General features: G+C 36.9%; 1 protein-coding gene across 3 annotated transcripts in view; it reads left to right on the top strand.

Annotated features, from left to right (window-relative positions):
- Window positions 1-23,957, top strand: part of CRIM1 (cysteine rich transmembrane BMP regulator 1) — a 203,502-nt gene that overhangs the window by 173,315 nt on the left and 6,230 nt on the right. For all 3 annotated transcript variants that reach the window (XM_030034489.2, XM_030034490.2, XM_030034491.2), the window contains 6 exons: window positions 6,030-6,151; window positions 9,900-10,109; window positions 15,000-15,215; window positions 16,896-17,117; window positions 21,621-21,815; window positions 22,809-22,931. In XM_030034489.2, coding sequence (XP_029890349.1) covers window positions 6,030-6,151; window positions 9,900-10,109; window positions 15,000-15,215; window positions 16,896-17,117; window positions 21,621-21,815; window positions 22,809-22,931 — 1,088 coding nt within the window. The remainder of the gene's footprint in view (window positions 1-6,029; window positions 6,152-9,899; window positions 10,110-14,999; window positions 15,216-16,895; window positions 17,118-21,620; window positions 21,816-22,808; window positions 22,932-23,957) is intronic.

Raw genomic sequence — 23,957 nt, 5'->3', positions numbered from 1 at the left:
GTTTTTCAGATAGGATAAAGCTGTTTACGATAAGGATCAAAGGAGTGAAGTCAATTAAAACAGGTACAAAGCTTGCAGAATTGTTTAGAAAGAATACAGTGAGAGTGAAGTTTGAGCCATGCCATTGAGCAGGCACAAAATCCAAGACAAAGTCTCTTAAAGCTGGGAGCCAAAGAGGCAAATGGTGTTGGGGTATCTGAAACTGTGAGAACTCCATGATGGAATCAGCGGGAAGGGTAGCTGGGATGAGGGAACAGCAATAAAGGAATACGACTTATAACTGTATTCAAGCATTTACTGGAAATTGCCATATAGTCCTCATATGGTGTAACCATTTCTCAAGGGGCACTGAAATAATTTGTACTAGCTTAAATTTGATTTTGAACTTTGGCACAGAAGAGAGAAAAATTCTGAATAATGACCATCAGAATATATTTCATTGCTATTTCCAACAAAGATGGAAGCCATCTTTTTTGTTCATGATGCATAACACATCTTCAGTAGCAAGTACAGGATGTGAGTTTGGCAGTCTCCAGACTGTATATCTGAAGATTTCTTTTTATTTCTGTTTTGTATGCATGTGTTTGCATAATAGGAGAGACAGTTGGTATGAACTACAAAATTTTGTATTGTTCACTTAGCGTGACTGAGTATCGTTCTGCTTGGAACAGGAAAAGCATTTTTTAATTTAATCAATTAACAAGTGCATAAACAAATTATTTTCAAGGCCATTTGCTTTAGCCTATTCAAAAGTTATAATATGAGAAAAGCATTAAATAAGGGCTATTTAATGTCTTTTGTCATTGCCTTTTTGGACTTGCATGGAAATAGCCTGAACATGTTCATGAACCAAGGTCTAGGTGTTTACTTCCATTCCAGCTGCGGTATCTAGAGCAGTCAGGTTTGTTTCTCCTTTTGGTTTCTTTCAGTTTACTACTACTGGTTTTCTTTACTGGCAGTCTCAATGTAGATGTCACCCTAAAGTGTTAAAAATTATTTTCTACTGCTGATAAAGATTGTTCTGAACTATACTTACCAAAGTCATTTACTATTAATGTGTTTTGTTTGTGTAAATGTGTTAAGGTTACCACTACATTCTTTTAGTTTATTGTACAATACCTTTCCAAACAACATGGATTTAGGAAGACACATTCTTTCGCATAATAAGCAGGTTTGTCTCGTTTGGTTATATTAAACTGTAATTTTTGTTTAGAGGAAAGTGAACAATATTTTTAAAACTTTAAGTGGAACATAGTAGAGACCTTAATAACCTGTGGTGAACTGAGTATTTTTTTACCTTCAAAATTCTGAATCTTCAGGAAGAAGCAAATATTCTTTTAAGATAAGACAGTAAATTTCCATTCCTGGGCCTGTGCTCCCAGTGTGTGTGACTGGCAGTAATGTTCTTGATTTGAGTCTATCTCATTAGTCACCAGACAGTGTATAACAGCTAAAAAGAATAGTATTTTCTTTGGTCCTGTTTTCTTCCTTAGCTTTCAGTAAAGATGCACCCCTTACTTCTGCTTACATACATTTTTACTCTGCAACTTCTGATTTTTACTTTCTTTTCTTAAGCAAAGGTTTCTCTTTACTGTTGTCTTCTATGTTACTTCTTAGTATTGTTAGTTTTGCAATGAAGTTGGCTGTTCCATGTTAAATGAATTAATTAATGAATTAATGAACTTTGATTAATTCAGAAACTTGTTACTTGGTTTGAGAGGTCTGACTTTCATGGTCTCTCGTGAATTGTGACAACTGGTTTTCTAAAGAAAGGTTTAAACAAAGATGAGGAAGATCCTTGTGTATAACTGGAAGATGACCTTCAGATTGCATTGAATTTGACCTGTGATATTAAGGGTACACTATGACACACCAGTATAAATCATCAAGAATACCTTTTTGGACAACAGCAAAAAATCTGAAATAATTCTGTTGGTCTTCTCTTGTTGCACTTTAGGTGAGATATGCCTGCATTATTTTGAAAGGCCTTAAAGGAGAAATCTCTAAAAATGAGAAGGATAAGAACCCAAGAATGGAGCGTAATATACTTTGTACCTTATTAAACTGATTTTCTGTGTTTGAGTGCAATCCTCTCAACCTATAGGTCCCTTAGTTTGTGTGATCTGTGGTATTATCCTGCTGATACCTGTGCCTAAGCACTTACGGGGATTATTGTGGTATGTGTCAATAGTAATCTAGCTGGTTGTATGGGGAAATTTGAAGGTGTCCGTGCCATCTTCTTCAGTGTGGACATACCTGAAGCTTGCAGTAGTGCTGTCTATCTACCCAGAAATGGTTCAGTCTTCTGAATGAAAATCAAAGAGGACTGAAAAGAAAAAAGATAGATGGGCCTAGCTTTATATAAAGAAATCGATCAAATTATTCATTTTGCTGAAATGATTTCCTGTAATAAAGAACTGATGTCTCGGTTTCTGAGAAGGGTAGGAAAAGGCCTTATAAGTATTGTCCATGAGCTGCAAGAGCACTCTAAATACAGAGATGCTTAGTCCTAGGCGCAGGTACTTTTCAGTGTAGATCATGTGTCAAGGGTAATCTGTTAAAGGATACAAATTTCAGGTGCAAATCCCAGTGATTTTCTAAACTTGTGGAGGAAGCAGACAGTGTCTAAGAAATTGTGTGATACTGTCATATCTGGAGCACAAGTCTTATGAGGAGTGGCTGAGGGAGCTGGGGCTGTTTAGTCTGGAGAAGAGGAGGCTGAGGGGAGACCTTATCGCTCTCTACAACTACCTGAAAGGGGGTCATAGTGAGGTGGGTGCTGGTCTCTTCTGTCAGGTGACTGGAGATAGGACGAGAGGAAATGGCCTCAAGTTGCGGCAAGGGAGATTTAGGTTGGATATCAGGAAAAATGTCTTTACTGAGAGGGTTGTCACACATTGGAATAGGCTGCCCAGGGAAGTGGTTGAGTCACCATCCCTGGAGGTATTCAAAAAGCGCATAGACGGGGTACTTCAGGACATGGTTTAGTGGGCATGGATGATGGTTGGACTCGATGATATTGAAGGTCTTTTCCAACCTAAATGATTCTATGATTCTATATAAGAGTAGGAAAAAATTTAGAAAAATATTAAGGTTTATGATGTTGAAGAAGAAAATAGTAAGACAGACTTTTATTTCCTAGATTTACTAGGCTTACTTTGTATACCTGAGGAAAACTAAAATTACAAAGTAATACGCTTCGAAATGGAAACTCAGCTCTTCGGAAATGGAAAGTATCTGGAATTTAGTGAAAAGGAAGAAGAATGGTAAACAAGTTAAAGTTAAAAAGCGTAAATACTGAATCTTGCAATACACAACTATTCATTTGAAGCCCTAGACATGATAAAATGACACCTTGATCATACATTGACTCACAGAGTATCAGATTTCTCGACCATTTAATTGACTTCCCAAGGCATTCCCCAGTCCAAGGCATGCTGTCTGCCCCATCCTACCGTATCCCGTTCAGAGGAGTTGTGGGAGGTTGGTGAAAACATGACAGAGGTCAGGAATGCTCCACGGGGTAGCATTAAACCACATGGCTTGTCTTCAAATAGAAAACATTATTAAAAAGATAATGTTCAGCCTCTCACAGGATTGCACTGCTTGTTGTAAAGAGTAGTAGTTTTTAGCCTGTATGTAGTATATTGACCTACAGAGGAAAATTACAACTTTCTCTATGTGTTTTCTCTACTTGGATAATTTAAAACACACTTCTTTCTCTCTCTCTGTTTTTTAAACTAAAGTGTGCATAAAAGAGTTTTATTAGAAAATCTATGTGAACTAGGTAGCAAAAGCATTTTAGAAATGATAGCAAATATTAATGGGCATAGTATGGTAGCTGGGAGTAAGATAAAGAAGTTTTAAAAACAAGTTCATTTCAAGCTGATGTTAGTGTTTTAGGAACCCTGTTTTGGGGATGATCTTTCTCTTGCATTTTTGTATACCTGAAAAAATCTGAACTTTAAACTTCTTTAAGCTAATTGGAAAATAATCTTCAGTTTAAATTCTGGTTTTAAATGTAGAATGTAATTTAATTATGCACAACACTTGGCTAGTATTTTTAAATGATGACTGTTTAATAAGTCTTAAGATGATTGTACTTTAAAACAAACAAACAACAAAAACCACCACAACAAACACACATTGGAAAGAAGCACCTTAATCTTGTCACTGTCTACAAAATATATGAATAATTGCACTGAATAAAATGAATAACATTTAAAAATAACTATGTATGTAACAGCTTGTAGCATAAAGGGCTAAAATTGTGGTAAGAACTACTTTAAGATTATTTCATTTCAAGTCTTACTTTGGTGCTAAAATTACTTAGATTTGCAGCTCTATAGTACATTTGTTTGGTTCTTTACTGCTACCGTGCCAATTTCTTTTCTAAAATAGCAAGCCTTGTGTGACTTACAAGCCTGTTATGACCATCAAAAGCATGGGATGTAATGGAATACAAATCTCTATTTTAATGTAAAACTTTGGTCACAAATAGGAGACTAAAGAAGCAAAAAAAAATAAATATATATATATAAAAGTATATTAGAGAATGAAAAGTTAAGGAGTAATCATCATGTTTGAGGTTTGTTTTGTTTTTTTTAAAGACTGTCAAAGGTTAGTAATTAAGATCTGAGTTCATGCATCTTTAAAGAAACCAAAACCTTTTCACAATTGTCTGAGAAAAACCTGCTCAATAGAGTTCACTGTTTGAAAGCTCTACACATTAATGGAAAGAAGCATTTCTTTTGATATTAAAAGGGCTGTGGTTACAAAGATTAAGGAGGAAAAAATAGATGGATAGGAGGACAGAAAGTCTTTCATTCTTCCATCCTACTATGTAACGATTTGTTTTCCTTAGCTTTTTAACTAAAAATTAAATGAAGTTTTCCAGAGCTTTAAGTGAGGCTTTCTAGAGATTTAAATAATTTATTTCTTCTCTATCCCTCTAGATGTTCTTCTTTAACTTCCCATGTCTTGTCTTTGTTTTGGGGGAAACTGGTGTGCATTTAATGGTGTAGTATTCAGTGAGGGATCTGTCAGTTTCCCAATAAATGTTTTTCCCAATTTTAGTGAGTTACCTTGTTGGAGCAATATGTTTAACAGCAGACTCATGAAAATCATTTATTGGGTTTTTTTTTCCCCTCTTTGTCTTGAACTTCTTCACTACAGCTTTTCTTTTTCCTCCTGCATCTTGGGAAGGCACAGAAAATTACTCTCTCTGTATATGAAGGGAAATAGTATGCTTGTGCCTAAAGTTTGAATGGTATTATCTGTCTTCCTGAAAAAAACCAAGCAAATATTCAGTATAGGATTCTCAGAAGCAGCATGTTTATGGCGCTGTGAAGAGGTTAACTGTCAAGTGGTGCTCTAGACTCCTGCCTAGCTTCACCTGGAAGCTTTGGAAGAATTTGTGTTCCTGATTCTTTGTACTCTGCTGAAAAGTTCTCTGGTTTTCTCTGTTTCAAAATATATTACTGTGTGTCTGCTACTTTTTACATGGGTTATTGGCATTCCACATGCTAGTTTTCAAGTAAGCTTTGTGTCTGATTCACGTTTTCAGAAATCTCGCTGTAGTTCTGATATGCAAGAGAGGAAATCTGCTGTACTTTACCTATTGTTGGAGGAAGAAAGTTAGCAGCAATTTGTGTTATAAAAGTGTAGTAATTATAACAGATTCCTACCTACCCCTCCAACTTCTTCACAGCTGTAGAAGTTTTTCTTTCTACTTTTTCACTTGAAAAAGAATTTATCATTGATAGTAGTAACAAGCACATATGTCTGTATTATTTGCTATAGCTTGAAAGTACCAAATGCAGAGATTTTGCCAGTCACATGGAGGGAGCACGTGCCAGGGATGGAGAGCTGTACACCACATAGACCCACTGAACCTAAGGGTGACAGTTGCAATAATTTTCTTTACTTGATCAGTCACTTCTTGAGGGGATGGTTTTGCTTTAAAGATCATGACATGTAGATATTTAAAGTGACCTGCTGACCTTTCACAAATTATTTTGGTCATCTAGGAAGAACAAGCATGGGTGTGAAATCTGTCGGTGTAAGAAATGCCCAGACCTGCCTTGTGGTAAAATCTGTCCGATGGGCTTCCAGCAGAACAGTCACGGCTGTGTTATCTGCAAGTGCAGAGGTACGTGCGAGTTCACCTCCAATTACAGCTTGTTTTCAAAGCAGCTGCAAGCTAGAGCAAAAGAAAAGGGATACTGCACAGAATATGTAAGAATTGAAATATGGGAACTAGTGGGAGATTTGCTTCAATTTTGCTCAAAGGAGTGTATTGTTTTGCAGGTATTTGTTATTATCTGTGTTTATCTTGGCTTCAACAGAAAGCCTCTGCTCCACTTTCATCCCATTACAAAGTCAGAGAAATCAGTTTGTTATCACTAATAAAAATTAGATCCGTGTGTTAATAAGTAACTACTAGAAATAAGCTGGTGAGGGGGGTGGGGGGTGGTCAGTAGCAGTGTTCATCTTAGCTTCTTCATCATCTTTACAAACTCAAGCTTTGGATTTGGTAGATGCCCTGTACACCACCTAAAATTAGAGTGCTTTTTTTTGGACACTTCTCAGGTGGTCTCGAGGAACAATTTGTAGAGAGAACGCTCACCCAGGAGAAAGGGCTGGATATTCTTAAGCTAAAGATTTCACATGTGCCACATCCCAAACTTGTAACCACCAAGTTCGAGGGGGAGATTGAGATTAAGATGTTCATTAGCTGTTTGCTTTAGTTTTGTGCTGCTTTTAACATGTCTCATTTTTAAGATATTTTCAGTTTGTGTTTTGTATTACTCTGGGTATCAGACTTCCTTCATTGCTTATCTCCATGTGTTGCACTTAATAACTTTCCATTTGTGCTCAGGCGCTCTCTGATCCTAACTGCTCTTTCATGCTTATTTTCTTTGATTCTTACTTGCGTGTTTTGATTTCTAGCTATAGACAAGTAAGTTTGAGTATTTTCCCATTGCTTTGTGTAATGACTGCATTCTTAACTTTTTTTAGCAGCTATTTCTTTTGCAGTTTAAAAAATGATAAAATATAATAAGACAAGCTATGGGAACATGGGACTGAAAGAAAGTGTTCCTGAGGTCACTTTCCTGTAAACATGCAATTATATAAATAGACAGATCCGACATTATATTTTCTCCACGTGACATCGTACACTGCAGATAATTATAACAAAACTTAAAGACTTCTAGAAAAAAAAAATTTGAAATGTTATAAATGTACCGTGCAGATATGAGTAGAGAGAGATTTCACTGACATAATCTGCAATATATGACTTTTACTAGAAATAAAAAAATTTCAAAATTAAATTCAAAGGCTAACTGCCAAATAGATTCCCATCGAGACAATCCTCATCACTTATCTTGTCAAGTGTCTTCATGTTCACAATCAACACTCTTTTCCTGATTGTCGTGATGCAGTGATGGAATATAGAATATACACAAGGTGTTCTCTTAGGCGTGCCATAACTGCATCCCAGACTATAAACAGATGCAACTCTTGGTTACTAATTATGTGTATGCACACTTTTAAGTGCTTTCCTTAACAAGGATGGATTTTAAAACATGCACAAATATTTAGTGAAAATAACTTGATCCCTCTCCAAGGACTATTTATTGTTACCATAATCATAAAGATACCAAGCCATGAGTGTATCACTTCAACATCACTTCATTAGCAAATTGTCCAAGAATAATTAGAGCAATCACCAGTATGTTCTGGGGGAGCTGTGAATCCTTGTTAAAATTTTGACCCAAAATCCCTAAGTAAGGGGAAGGGATGGGTAAATCCCCTGCCTGTGAATTAGCTCCACTTTCTATATTGCTTCTGCCAGAAATAGCTTATACTAGGATTGATAGTAGAACCATAGAAGTGCAGGGCTGGGGTAGTCCTCTGGAAAACTGAGAGTCCATTTCTCTGCCCTCACATAAAATAGAGTGTATCTGGATAATCCTTGACAGACGTTTGTCTAAGATTTAATTTATTAAGAAACTCCACTCTCAAAAGACCAAAAAAAAAAAAAAAAAAAAAAAATCAACTCTCTAAAATAAGTTTTCCTGTGGTTACCAATATGTGACATTTTAAAATAAATTTTGTAATATTTCGGTCGCCCTTTCTACAAATTGAACCAGTTGCTTCTCGTCCTAAGCTCAGCAGATGTATGGAACAGCTAAGCACCATTCCCCTTAGAATTCTTGCAATATTTAAGGGGTTGCAACTGGAGCCCCCTAAATGTTTTGGGGGTTGGGGTTTTTTCCTAAGTCAAATAAACCCAGTTATTTTGGTCTCTCACTACAGTTAAAAAACTGGATCTTGACCTTTAGCAGTACCAAAAACTTCAAACTAGTAGAGATAGTAGTATGGCATTTAAATTTACAATGCTCCTGTACTTGTATCTTAGATTTAATTTGCCTTCTCTGGAGTGATATCACATTACTGACTCATTTTCTCTTGTGAGTTACTGTAATCCCAGATCATTTCAAACAACTGTAGTTATCCAGTTATTCCTGTTTTGTCAATATGTGTCAATAATAATTTTAACGTATTCCAGTGATACTAATTCAAATAGGAATTAATATATAATCTGATCCTGAAGTACAAAAGTGTAGTAACTGAATAAACTTTTTTCATAGTATTTCTGTTTGTGCAATAGGATGAAGTCTGTTTTAAGAAGTATTTTATCCTTATGCCATGGCTTTTCTTTACTTCACAAAATGGTATACTAATGTAATTTCTGTGTATTGGGTTCTTATTCTGATAACATGCATCAAACTAACTTTGTACCATCTGCTTGTGGTTCTTAGACACAGATCTTGATAGATCTGCCACAGCTGAAGAAGTGCTGACCTGCATGTTAGTAAAAAAAAAAAAAAAAAAACCCACCTTACTAAAATTACATATAAATATTACTACTTTTCATACTGCATCCTTTTTTAAACAGAAAATGAAATAAGCAACTAAATACAAATAACGTTATATATATGTGTCAGCAGAAAATGGTTGACATACCACTGAAAACAAGTCAGTTCACTGACAAACTGATCCTAAGTCCTTCATCATCATCATCATCATCATGTGGGTGAGGGACTGTTGGGCTCTAAATTCACTCTGCTGATTTGAGGCTGAATCCTGCAGCACTTAAGTACCCCTTAAGGTACAAATGAGACTTTATCCTCCCTAGACCAACTGCTTGCCTGTTCTGGCTGAGTGCAAGTAATGCAGCAGTCCAAGCTACTGTATTCTCATCTCAGTAGAAGCTAGGAATGAGGGATAAAATTGTCAGAGCAGTTATCTTCCAAACATCTCATTTATCATAGTAATGTAACCAAATAATTTCTCATAGGTGTTTTATGAAATATTTCCAGTATCTAGCATGACCCTGTTAGAACTTGCTTGTAATTTTTTGTCATTCATGATATAAGACCATCCTTAGCTCTTGTAAATGCTTTTATATTCTGGTTGCTATCAGATAACATTATAGATAATCTTAATAAACTGCAATATTTAAATATTTCATTTTAAATATGCTTCATGCTTTCTGCTATTTCCCTCCATTGCATTTCTCTTTTTTCTTACGTTATTTAGCCAGTACTGCATTTCTGTATGATTAAAAGCAGTATAGGTGTAACAGAAAGAAGTGATTGTCTTTTCTAAGGAAATACATTCTACTACATCCTACCATCCCCTTCAGTATAACTTTTAATTGTTTCATGTGTGTTGTTACTTTATTTTTAAGTGTAAATGATAGAATTATTGTTCACTTGGTCTTTTATGTGCTTTAAAAATGAATGCAATCCAGGTATAAAGTTGGTGTGCTTTCTTCCTAAGCAACGCATGCTTATCAGGACACTTCATTTTCCTTTGATTTTGTGCAGAGGCAATGGCTTCTCTTATGCCTCCTGTTAAAACAGGCTCTTGCCTGTCAATGGATGGGCGCAGACATGAGAATGAGGAGGGCTGGCACGATGGCTGCAGGGAATGTTACTGTCACAATGGACGGGAAATGTGTGCCTTGATCACCTGCCCTGTTCCTAATTGCGGCAACCCCACCATACATCCAGGGCAGTGTTGCCCATCATGTCCAGGTAACATGCCTTCTTCTATATGCTTTGTAATAGGATTTCATTTCACTTGCGTTCTGTTTCCTAATACGTGAAAATAATCTCATGTGTCATTCAGTAATAGGTATATATGAAAGTTTCTATGCCCAAATATAACATGATGAGTGGTTTTCAGTAAGATCTCAGATGTGAAAAGTGGGAACTTACATATTTAAAGCATATGCATGCTGTGGGTCCTAACATGTTAATCTTTGACACATTGAAATCTTTAAACTAGAAAAATTTTCTAGTCTATATTAGCTATAATAACGAATTCATACTCATTTACAATTTTGTTACCCATAATAGCAAATAAGTCATTACATTTTCTCTTTTTTAATTTGAAGTGGAGTTTTATTCAAATTCATCTCCTGATTCTTTGTTTCACAACCCCTCAAAGGAGTATACATTAACAGATGTCTTAAGTAATTGAACCTTATGATTCTGTGTTTTGAGGAAAGGCTTCTGTGCCACCAGCAGTAGAAGATTATTTTAAAGCTTTTGGTGAGAAGGCCAAGTAAAATTAATGCTGCATTCCAGTACAATTTTAATAGTAAGTGTTAATATGAAAAGCATCTATGAAAGATGTTAGAGTGTGGGTAGAGTATAAGATTAATGCCCTCTGTCTTCAGAATGATTCCTACATTTTATGTGCTAAATAGATTAAGTTGTAATACAGTGATATTGTCTATGACTATTGGAAGTCACGTTACAAGTAGGAAAAACGAGGCTCATGATACTACTATAAATAGCAAAATGGTAAGACAGCACTGGCAGGATATAAGCAGTTAACAAACTGTTTCAAATTCTTCCTAAAGAACAGGAAATCCTAGGGGCAAAATAAGCAGCCAGATCCTCTTTCTAAAAGTGACAGAGTGTATCCTCCCTAGGACCTAAGATAACCAATCTCTTTAGATTGCTTAGACAAAGGGTGATCTCCAAGCCCGTTCACACCTTGTGGAACTGGAAAAACACAGTCGCCAAAAAGATGGGAGAGTCCAAAAGGTGTGTCTCCCTTTCAGCCTTTCTTAGTCTCCACCACGCTCCTCCCCTTAGTGTCGAGACTGGGCACTGCGGTTCCTGTGGTTCCATGGCCAGCCGTGGTGTTGCTTTTGGCACTGGCTTTCATGGAGCCAGAGCTGTTTTCAATACTAAATAATTTAGCAGTGGTTACTGAGGCCGAGCTCTTGGTGCTTAGCATCTTAGTAATTACAACCATTAATGAAATTTTTAGCTGAGATGAAAACACTAAGGAGGATACTCCCAGCAGGTATGCACACTAGGGGAACCATCCTTCACTCATCCTTCTCTTCCATTATCGAGTACCTGGCTAGTCTGATGGGGAATTTAGAAATCATAAGATTTTTAAAGGGAGCCTTAGTGTTTTATCAGCTTGGAGCACATTTTTTTGCCACAGCAGTATGCAGTGTTGGTCCATATGCATCCTATCAGGTATTGTCATTCTTTCCTCCAGCTCCCCATGCACACACACATCCACAGCCTGTCTTAAATAGTACACTTCTCTCCACATGAAACCTCAGTGTGGCAAAAGAAAAAAAAAAAAGAAGAAGAAGAAAACAACAACAACAAAAAGATTCAGTTGTGAATATTGTTCCAGAAGGAGCAGCCAAACAGCAAATAATAAATACAGAGTATCATATTCCTAAAGTCATGTCACTGGACAGGGATGTTATTTTCCACTCGCACTAGCTGGAATTCAGGGCTGCACAGAACTGGTGGAGTACCTGCAGCAGTCACTCACCTTTTCACAATTATTTGTGTACTGTTGTAGGGGATGGTATACTTTGTATGGATGGGGACAGGTTGGCATGTCAGTCTTGCATTAAATAAACATTCAAGATTCAAAATTTAAAATGTAGGATGGTTGTTCCAGTTTCAGCAATTCTGTTATTAGGTCCCCAAGACTGATTCCTGATTTCACTCTACTATCAGCATACTTGTGCGTATTGATCTACCTAACACATACAGAACACCTCAGAGCATTCAAATAAGAGTAATGTTAATTTTGGTGTTTCAGCAGCACCAGTGGCTAGTTGCTCTGTTTACAGAGAATAAGTTTGGGTAAATCCATTCATAAGTCTAATGTTCAGTTCATGGAAAAAAGATCAGTATGAGATCAGCAGTATCTATCTTCTCACACTGTACATTTCTTGTGGATGAGATCGGCGTTTGATTCTAAGCACCAGCAATGTTGGTCTCTTGTATAAAAGAGCAGTTACACAGTAGTGTCCATTCCTTTGAGATACAAAGTCTGCGTAGGTTTCTCTGACATCTTTCCTGCTTTCAAGGTACTAGTCACCTAGCTTCTGTGTTAGCGAAGTCACACTTGGTGTAAACTCTTACATTGCTAGGGCAGACACAGCACTTTTTTTTTTTAAAGTGATTGCATATATAAGTATCTGAATTAATATGGCCAAATTAGTCCCAGTCCCCCACTGAGGTTTTATATTTGTTAGAAATGTACTTATGATTTTATTTTGCAATGTATTGATTCCCCACTGATGTTAAAAAAAAAATCATAGCTCTCAGTAAATAGGAATTAACTTCGGAATTGTGAGACTGTAAGCACGTCACTCAAATGTGTCTGGCATAAGGATATTGAAATAATTAGCAATCCTGATGTACTAATTGAATTGCACTGTTAACCTGTCAACAGGGAAGTGGCAGCTCTCAGAGATCATTTTTCAGACTGAGAAAAAAAAAAAGTGGTTACATTCAATTCCATATTTGGTTAGTTTTCAACAAAGCAAGATATAACTTGACTGCTACAACATTCATTATAACTGTGATTCTGTATATTAAGAGGTTTAAGTGGATTGTCGCAATGCTTGTGAAAAACTCCATGTTTCCTGTAAGATTTAGAAGGCCATTAACTGCTAGTGTTTTGCAGAACCATGCTATCCAGAAAGTCTGTATTTGTTTGGCTAGTTGCTCCTTCAGGAATATAGTAGTTGTACGTTTGTAGCAATTCAGTTGCAGTGCTGTATCAATATCAGTGCTGCTAAGGGAGCAGTAAGCAGTACCATATGTACAGCAGTACTGTCTGGTTATGCTTTTCTGATTATGAACAGTATATGAGCTGTAGTAAAACAGGCCTGTGACTTTGCAGGGAACTAAATGCAAAGGAGATGACTCAGAAAATTTCCAGAAAATAATTAGTATTGCTTTGCCGAGCGGGTTAGGATTCCATTGCATAAAATGTAATACATTGTTCCAGCTGAAATAAAAAACAAACAGTGACAAGGCAGCAGACCAGCAATCTCGCTTCAGGTAAATGCTACTGAATCACATATGGTTCATAAAAGTGAGCGATAGGAAAAGAATAGCATAAGCGAATCAGTGAAATAAAATAATTCCGTGAAAGAAGAAATGCACGAGTACTTTGTGAATAGAGTAAGATAGGCCAGACTCAGGTTCCTTGGGTTCTACTGATATTTTCCAGAAGTGAAAACAAATAATTGAGTGGTGTGTCTTTGCCACGGTTTATCCCCAGCTGGCAGCTAAGCATCACACAGCTGCTCGCTTACTCCCCCCCCACCCAGTGGGATGGGGGAGAGAATCAAGAAAAAAAGTAAAACTCATGGGATGAGATAAGAACAGTTTAATAGAACAGAAAAGAAGAAAATAATAGATAATAATAACAATAATAAAATTACAATATTAATAATAAAAGGCTTGGAATATACAAAACAAGTGATGCACAATGCAATTGCTCACCACTTGCCAACTCATGCCCAGTTAGTTCCCAAACAGCAATCTGTCCCCTCCAGCCAAATCCCCCCCCAGTTTATATACTGGGCCACAGTCAGAGCTGCAGAATATGCAGTTTGTGGCATAACCTGTTCTTGAGGGTTAACTGCTTAAACGCTTTCAAAGTGCAGGACAGGTTTCTTTTTTCTTTTAAAACACCAAGAGGGAAAGAAAGTTCCCCCATTTTTTTTAATGCCCTAGCGACTGGAGGACGCTCATGCTGAATAAGGGAAACAGTTTCAGCTCCTTTCTTAACTTGAAGGAGATCAAATCCATTCTTTAAACTGCCTGGGTTAGAGGCCGGGTGAGTCTTTTAGACAGGGCTGTAGAGGTAATGTAATTAATTGTGTGAAAAGGAATTAAAGTTCATTTGGTGAGATACAGTCACTGGAAATATGAGTATACACGCTCTGGCATCTCCTTCGGTGCAGTCATTACTTCAAAGACTGCAGATTATGTATTTATTTATTTATTTAATGGAACAAAGTGATGAAGCACTTCCACCAGTGTTAAGTGCTTATATGTTTTTAGGGATTTGGGTGGGGGATTCTGTGTTTTTCTTTGCCATTTTGTTTGTTTGTTTGTTTGTTTTTTCCAAACTGGCACCAGATAGTACAGACACATATCACTCAGGAAACTTAAAGGCAGACAGCTGAATCTGGACTTCCTAAATCCCAGACAAGAAGCATACTTATCCATCCTTTCAAGAATTGCACTGATGCTAATATTTAGCAGTTAAGAAACTGATCGGTATAATTTTTCAGAAAATGACAGTTGTCTCTTGGAATTCCTACATCACGGATTGGTTTGATTTTTTTCTGAAATGCCAAGAATGTTTGACGTTATCTGATTTATATTAACTAGCATTTATTCAGACTGATTCTCAAATTGTTTCTTGTTTATATTTTTCCCATTTTCCATGAGATGCAGGTGACAAAATCAAAAGTGACATAAGGTTGAAAGAGCTTCATTAAGCATATATTTATAGCTGGTTTTGTTATCCCTAACATTTTCAATAATAACAGAAAATACTAATCTTGCGTACCTTTGTTAATCATTAGAGTCACAGTTGATTTTGCCTGTCTTCCACTTCTGTTTTTCCAGATGAAATAATTGTGCAGAAGCCAGAGCTCACCAGTCCATCAATCTGTCATGCTCCTGGTGGGGAATACTTTGTAGAAGGAGAGACATGGAATATTGATTCTTGCACACAATGTACATGCCACAGTGGACGTGTCCTGTGTGAGACTGAAGTCTGTCCACCGCTGCTTTGTCAAAACCCCACCCGCACACAGGACTCCTGCTGTCCACAGTGCCCAGGTATATAGTGACAACCACCTTTCATCAGAGTGCTTTCTTGATCTGAAAACATATGATGTGAATATTGAATGTTTCGGTATGTACACAGTTGGTTGTTGTAGTGCTTTTGTTTAGCAGTTTGGAGTGAGAGCCTGCAGTCCTCTATTTCAGCTGCAAAACTTGACTGTGTGCAAGAAATATCTTACATGGAAAGGGGAGTTGTGGCCCTGAAGTTTGAACATCTTTGAAGGCGACCTAATAATGTAAGGGTTGCATGAGAACCAGAATCCTTAGTTGGAAGGTTTATGAAATACGCACTGGCTTGTTTATGGAAACGTGCAGGATTAGAGAAGCTTCGAAAGTAGTCAAAGTGCTAGGCAGATACAGGCTTGTTTCTTTTCCTTTCTACATGCCTTGATTTCTACGAACCTTCTTTTTACTGTATTGTCTATTTGGTATTTGGTCTCAAAAATACTTCTGTTTGCTTTTACCTTCACCTGGTATGATTTGAGAGTGACTTGAAGGTAATTGAGTAATATCAAAGCATTCCAGCCCAGCAGGTGTGCCAGATTCCTCCTAGACCGCCTCACAGTGTCAGGAAGGTAACAGGATTTGCTTTCCCCCAAGGAAAGAGATGCAATTATAAATGAACATTAATTCCTATTTTACATAGCAAATGGGGGAGTTTATTGCAGTGGAAATTTAGTCCAAACCTGTGAATTGTATGTAAACTCACTGTGAAAATATTTGTCTTCCTTAAAAACAAAATCTAAAAATATTACTTCGGGGGCGGGGGGGGGGGAGTTAGGTTTTGCCATTTCTTCAGCAGGGTGTTTGTTGGGGTTTTGAGTAGTTTTTTTCTGACAAAATATTTTAAGTAAAAAAGTTAGCCAATTCTCCTGACTTTGATTTTTCTCATTATTAATAACAGTGAACATTTGCTTAACTTCAAAATACTTTTTGGAGGAGCTGATCTTCCCTCACTGGCTATATAAGGAGCTTAGTCTCATAATTTACATAGTTAGATTGAGAACCTGATCTGAGTGCCCTTACGAATCCTTTTTTTTTTTTCTTCCTCCTTTTCTTAGATGTTCTCTGCATATACAGTCGTATTTCTTGATCCATAATGTCTGTTAAGATACAGCTTAATTGCAGAAATATGTCTTCTCCATGTGCGGGCATGAGAATTGAAGCAGACCCATTGGCATCAAGCTGAAGCCCAATCAAGTTCCGTTTGTTTCTCAACAGCTTATAATTCGCTCATATAAGTCCACTAGCGAAGGCGACAGCAGCATAATAGCTTTTTACTTTGCATCATTCAAGGACTTGAACTGACATGGCAGAAGCTGGGATTCATGTTTTAGATTTAAAACTTAATCTGTCTAATTCAAGGTGAATTCCTATATACCATTTAATTCAGAGCATTCAGAGTGGCTTTCTGAGGGGCTGCTTCTGATGGTGATTGTTTTTGACTTTGCTGTCTTTTTTTTTTTTTTTTGAGTAAACTCAATAAAGGTCTACATAAACTTTATTATAGAGCACATCATGAGATCCTCATCACATGTCCTTCTAGTTCTTCTGAAGTAGTGAGCCAAAATGTTACAATTCTGTTGCGTTCTTCAAGAGTGAACCCTCTGTTGAGGAAATATGAAAGAAGTTGGCTACTGTAAGTTAAATAACTTAATCTGTTTATATTTACAGATGAGCCTCTTCAACCCTTTTCATCAAGCAATGAGAGCATGCCCAGTTATTGCAAAAATGATGAAGGAGATATTTTTCTGACAGCTGAGTCCTGGAAGCCCAATGTCTGCACTAGCTGCATTTGCATGGATGGTGTGATTAGATGCTACTCTGAGTCTTGCCCACTGGTATCCTGCGAGAGACCTGTTTTGAGAAAGGGACAATGTTGTCCTTACTGTATTGGTGAGCAGATGAAAATAGTTGATAACTTGCTGTTCCTTTCTCGGGAATAAGAAGGAAGTTTTATTTCCGTATTGAAATATGTTTTCCCTGTTTTGGGGAGATGTAGTTTGTGTCTTCAGTTGAACTGGAGAGTGAAATCTGCATAGGGAGCTTTGAGGATCATGATTTGTGGCTTTGAGGTAGAAGTGCAGGAAGATATAAATGTAATTTGCCTACAAACTTGAGAGGACATCCTCCAGAAAACTTGGTAATATACCTTACTAGATGAAAACATTACACAAAAATTGTTTTATTTAAAGGAAGATCTGCCAGGTAACACATACGTTATGTCAAGATATGTGGTAATATGAGGAAAATATTAATTACGACTGTAGAAGATAAGCTGAAGCATTATGAAATTTCACAGAATGGATAAGTGTTAATAAGGCACCTAAATTAAAATACAGGAAAAAGGAGTAAGTTCATTAAAGATAGTTATAGAAGAAGCAAAATAATATATTTGAGAAAAAAATTAGGGAGAATTTTGGGTTTTAAATACTAAAAATGCATAAAGAATTGAGGGCCATGCACTGGTTTTGAATTTGGAGTTGAAGTAAATGGTGGATGCTGTAGATAGTGAAAATTGCCAAACATTTTTAAAGTTGCAGAATTTGAGATTACCGATCATTTTTTCATTGCATTTTGAGTACGAGTATTTATTTACAGATTACTTTTTTGGGAGTTCACAGTAAGTACAAAGGCTGTAGAATGGAAGCTGCTGATAAAGAATCGTATAATGAACTTACTGAAATTAAGTCTTCATAGCATTGTTGGAAGGCATTCAGAGCTTACTGTAACCTTCATTTCCAAAAGTAGTAGGGGAGATAGAGTAGAAAAGAATTCAGTAAAAAGGAATATAAGAAAATTGATGGGCTTTAAGTATTGTTAATTGAACATTTGAATCAACTTGCCCATCTATAAACAATACAGTTCTTAATCAGAAAGATGTCACAAAGGTTGTGAAGTCCTTTCAGATATGCACCATTGATATAGCTCTTGAAATCTTTAATTTGTTGCAGATAAAATATATTTAATAATAGGTGATACGATTTTATAGAATATGCAAGGAATTCCATCAAAGAAATGCCTGGAACAGTTAGAAAGTATCAAAATTTCCGTTTCCCTTGGAATCCTACTTAGATTCCTGATGAGGACATTTTGAGCGGAAAGTACCATTACCCTGTTACTACTTTCTCATCATGGTTTGCATACAACATGGGGAGGATTTAAAGTTTCTTTGACAACTGTTTTTTGCAGGCTTTTCTTCCTGTGATTGAATTTGCAACCAAAAAGATCATTTTAATCCAGAATACATTTTAATGTTAAAAAAATACAGAGTGTATGCAGAGTTGGGCAATCAAACCAGTAGAGTCAGAACATGAGCCTTAGTACTGTACTGGAGAATTCTTTAGGTTGAGGAAGGGATGCACCACAGGGACTGGTGCCATGAACTACAAAAATAAAACCTCTAGAACTTTGTGCCTACACCTTGCATGTCAGGTTTGCAAATATATACACACACAACATGTAGCTATTGCTTTAATTAATTTACTTTGAATCCCATAAAATTGCACAATATTGCAAATACTTAAATATGTGAGCTGTAAAAACTTAATGTGTTTTTTTTAGTAGCAACTGCTCACTCAGCAACACAAAATACAGAGGCCAGATTTTAATTAGTGCTCAGGTATGAAGACTCTCAATGATGATACATTTTATTAATCTAAGCTGTACTATGTTGTCGGTATGTTTTGTGGTCTAAATAGCTGAAATTCATGGAAACTTACTTTTAATGGTTTCTATGAACTATATACTCTTTGCCTGTAAGAGGAGTAAGGTCATGCACTTAATTTTTGTCTTCCTGGTTTTACTGTTTTACTCTTCGTTTCTTGAGCACTGTGAAGCATATCTTTGTACAGATTCTTCCTTACTATTTTCATGTAATAGTTGATAAAATGTTTAGTAGGCAAACTCTGTGGAAACAGGTCTTCTTCATTTACTGGAATTTCAAAAATTATGCAGGGTTTTTAACAATGTATTTTATTCTGTTTCTTTCTGGATCCAGGTCTGGTTAATGCCTAACAAGTTAGTATAGATTCAAATTCAAAATTTTACAGGCCTTGGATGCTTTGTTGTTTGACTGACTCCTCAAATTCACCCTGTGATCAATGTTCTTCTTTCTCATGCAAAGAAAGATTAATTTGGAAAGATAACCTTCTACTTTAGAGCAGATAAAGGGATATCTATTTGATTAGAGACAAGATTAGTCTTCTGCAGAAAACAGCAATGACTGTTTGTTTGTCTACCAGATGAGATTGATTTACTTGTGCAGCTAGAGGAAGTTTGAGAGAAGACAGGTAGAGCTACACGTGGTATTCTGAACTGCATTTTTGTATGTGGGTTTCTCACTGCAAGTCTCTTGTTTCCACTGTCCTTGAGCGCTTGTTGGTGTTGTGGCCTTTGTCTTCATCCTGTGCTTATACTTGCATAGAGATGGACACCAAAACAGGAGAGACACACAGGATAGTACTTTCTCAGGACTTAAAAGTTTCCTCTCGAGATTCAAAGGTGCAGCACTGCTATTGCAATTTCACCCTTGTTCATTCTTCTAGAAAACATTTACTGTATTAAATTGTGATGTGTTCTTTACAAACTTGCAAAAGCCTGAGCAAGTTAAAGGACTTTCCAGCCAAGCCAGCTGTTGAGTTGAAGAAGCTGCCCTGAGTGGGGCAAGGTAGCACTTTGGGAGCAAATCAGCCCTGAGTGCACAGCTTTAGGTCTGCAAAGGACTGCTCAGGCTGTGTGCCTCACCCTCTTCCCAGACACATCTACTTTCTGATCAGTACAGGGCTCATGGAAGAAGGGCTCATGGTTATCTGTGGAAGAACCTAATGTGCTTTTTGCAAGCTTGCAGCCACCTTTTCCTCCCACTCTTCCCTTCCCATGTCCACCCCATATTCACTTACAAAATCTGCTACTTGGAGAGGTTGGGACCCATACTTAGAGCCATGGAAGCCATGGGATACCCATACCAAAGCCACCTGGAACATTTACACTTTTCAAATAATTCCATTAGTATTTTCACAACAGTACTTCTTGCTGGTGTCCTTTTGCATTTGAATTTACTCTGTCCAGACCTGTTGCACTGGTCTGCTGACTGCTAACCTTGTTATGCCGGATGGTGTCAGTCTATTATGTTGTCACTAATTAAAAGCTGTACTGATGGCCAAATTATTTAATAAGCCTTTTTATTTATCTTTGGGAGGTAATTCTAACTGACATATTCACATATGTAATCTGTGTGAATGTTAAACCAGAATTTTTCTGACAGCTTAAGAAGTTACTTAGCGATTTCATTCTGTTATCTCATGCATAGGCTTAATCTGCAAATTCATGTCATCAGCCGGTTTCATCATCATAATTTCTGCCTCTAAGAAAAAAAGGTAGCAAGAAGCTAAGATGAAAATGAGGTGCTGCTTGGCTTTTGGAGGTTCTGCTGTGTAGTTTTATTTTGATTATAAAGAGCTATAGCAGCAAAAAACATCCTAGGCTAAGCAATTCATTACTGTCTTCTCAGTGAAGTAGAAGGTATACTGCAGACCACCTAAAAGGTTTGCATAGTGTGCAGCATAAAAAAAAATGCTGTATTGAATGCTTAGGCAGAAAGTGTAATGCTTCCTTTAAGTGTTTTCCCAAGTTGCTTCATCAAGTTCAGGTCCCTATTAAGTACTATGTCAAAATCTATCTGAAAAGTTGTTAGCTTTACAGTCTTTGGGAACGTGTTCTGAAACCTCACTTTTTCTGAGGGTCAAGATCACACCAATTTCCAATTTGTATAATACTAACCATGGAAAAAACGTACTGAATTTGGTTATTGCCCGTTTCCTGGGGTTGTCCATTGATGCAGTTACAGGGAATGATCAGATCCCCTTCAAATCTGTTTTATCATAATAGTCTAAGCACTTCTAGATATGTCACCTGAGAGTTGCTTCATCCTTCTCGGCATCCTGCCTAATCTTTTCTTCAAGTATTCCAGACTGAGTTCATCTTTCTTGAACCTTGGTGATTAGAAATGTAGGTAGTTTGGGTTTTTTTATAGTTAAATATTACTAGGAAACGAGGAGGAGGAGGAGGAGTTGGCTGTCTCAAACAGTCAAAAAAATCAATTTTTCTTAATTTTCACAGCACTTTTGATATCATCATTTCATGTCCCCAATCATCTGTCTTCTAGCCTCTTGCATGAGGAAAATGAGGAGAAGCAGCCCAGGCTAAATTATGTAATTCATAAAGAAGCAGAAATGACACTTTTTTAACAAAGATTTTCTGGAAGATGTAGAGAGGGTCTTAATTACAGCTGGGATTTCTTTGTAGTTATTGTTTTGCTTTTGTGTTTGGGGAAGAAATCAGATTGGTGTGTAATTGGCCATTACCATGTGATGACACCACTCTGTTTTCCTTCAACAGAAGATACAGTTCCAAAGAAAGTGGTCTGCCACTTCAGTGGGAAAACATACGCAGATGAGGAACGCTGGGACATTGACAGCTGCACACACTGCTACTGCCTGCAGGGTCAGACTCTCTGCTCCACTGTCAGCTGCCCACCCCTCCCTTGTGCTGAACCCATCAACGTGGAGGGAAGCTGCTGTCCCATGTGTCCAGGTAATGTGATATGACAATGCGGATTATTATAAAGCTGGTTTTCCAGGACTGATAATTATAAGGTTTTTTAAATTGGGTTTTGAACATCAGTCTATATTTGAACAATATCAAGAATACAACAGGTGTTTAGACTTCAGGAAAATGAATATTCTTAACAGATAGGCATATTGTGCAAATATATAGTTTGAATTTTACTTTTTCTGAGAGCTGTGAACTCAAAAATTAGTTGCTTGCTCCTGCTGTGTCCTTTCATAAGGTTATGGAAAAACATTAGTGGAGTAGGAAAATGAATATTCTTCCATCTCTGCAGATTCTGTCAGTGATTAACATTTCTGTCTTTTCTGAGTCTCTTTGTTACTTTCAAGTATCACATTGCTTTATTTATTGTTTTAACTTGGATTAAAAATATTATGACATTTTCTTAGTTATGGACACAAGGAACCTAAGAATTGCAATTGGTTTTTAATGCTAGTCCTGACATACTTCTGCAGGAGTTTGCTCATCTTACTTAGTCAGCTGGTAACTAATTCTGACAGGACAGTTGGGGAGATTCAGCAGTACCCCCTCTTCCAATTATCCTGCTTTGAGGATTACAAAAAAAGGAAGGCAAAGAAACCAGCAGTGACAGTTTACATACCAGCTGGGAAGATGTAGCCTTCCCTTGGTATTTTTGTTGTTTAGTATCGCAAAGGAGCAAGACTGTAGTAAAGCGTGTATTCTGAAGTGATATTTTCAATAGCAAATCTGTCCACACAACTGTATCATCCCATTCACATTAGGATAATGATAATGGCAGGAGGCATGTATCCCGTATACAGTATGAAACAGGTTTTAAAACAAAATCCCAAACTAGTAATGGTGAAAACTCTGAACAAATGAAAGGATTCATAGGACAAAGCACTGCAGATGGCCAAGTATATTTCCTGAATTAAGAGCGGCACTGGGAAGTTAAGCAGCCTATAATTTGTGAAACACATTTATCTCATTTCACAGAGATGTATGTACCTGAACCTACTAACATCCCCATTGAGAAGACAAACCATCGAGGAGACATTGAACTTGAAGTACCAAACTGGCCAACACCAAGTGAAAATGATATCATCCACATTCACAGAGGTAAGATGTGATATAAACTGGGCTAAATTAGGTCTGTGTTTATTCCCCATGTTTTAATGCATCTATTTGTTCTATTCAGGTAGCATCTGTATAATGCTTTGAAAAGGTGGTTATCTGAGAATATTCTTCAGTGCAGAACTCTTACATGCCTTTTGCTTTGAGTAAAGATGAGTCAGTCTATTAAATTATATTTATGCAATTTGGTCTCATTATCATTCCGTCTTCAGCTTGGAAGAAACATCTGTGTTGGTACGATGGAGTTCTGTAAAATTAAGAATGCGATAAAATGATGAATGAGGAGTGATTTTCCAGTGTCTTTTCTGATACAAAAACTAGAAAGCAGGCTATTGTCAGGCCACTGGAGTTGATAGACCTTCATTTGATCCATTTGACATTCTTATATTGATAAACAAAAATGGGAAAAGATGTACCACAACTTAACATATATCATAGACAAAAGTCAGAGTTAAAAGAAATACTTCAGGTATAATGACACAGAGCTAATAAAGTTGTCTAAGGATGTAAATCCATCTTTTGTTTACAACTGTGCTGAAATCATTATTCCAGGGTAGGGGAAACACTCAATGACACAGTCGTTGTTAACCTTTTCTAATTGAAGGACTACCTAAACTTGTATATATTTTTTTGAAATCTAAGGATGATCTCATAGCACACTATTGTTTGGAGAAAGGATACATGAAATGTAACTGCTTTATAAAATTGTAAGCTTACACTTTTATAATTACAGCATTTTCATTTTTCACAGGCATTAGTAGCTGGCTTGCAACTCTCCTGGCTGGGGATTATAAACACACGCTGCAGACTGTGTGGGAATATTATGTATGTCATTGAAAACTACCATTCTTTGCAATTACATGCAAAACTTGCTACAGTCTAGTAGACTGCCAGCAGTCTGTTTTCACAGGCTGAGTGGTTCAAGTATTGTAGTATATTCTCAGCAAATGGGAGAGCGAATACATCGTAATTGTCTTACCAGTTTTTAAAAGAAAAAAAAGGACTTTTGTC

The sequence above is a fragment of the Aquila chrysaetos genome, chromosome 13 (genome assembly GCF_900496995.4).
Source record: "Aquila chrysaetos chrysaetos chromosome 13, bAquChr1.4, whole genome shotgun sequence".
Lineage (NCBI taxonomy): Eukaryota > Metazoa > Chordata > Aves > Accipitriformes > Accipitridae > Aquila > Aquila chrysaetos.
Note: the sequence above shows the minus strand (reverse complement) of the source record. Positions and strands in the feature narration are given on the sequence as shown.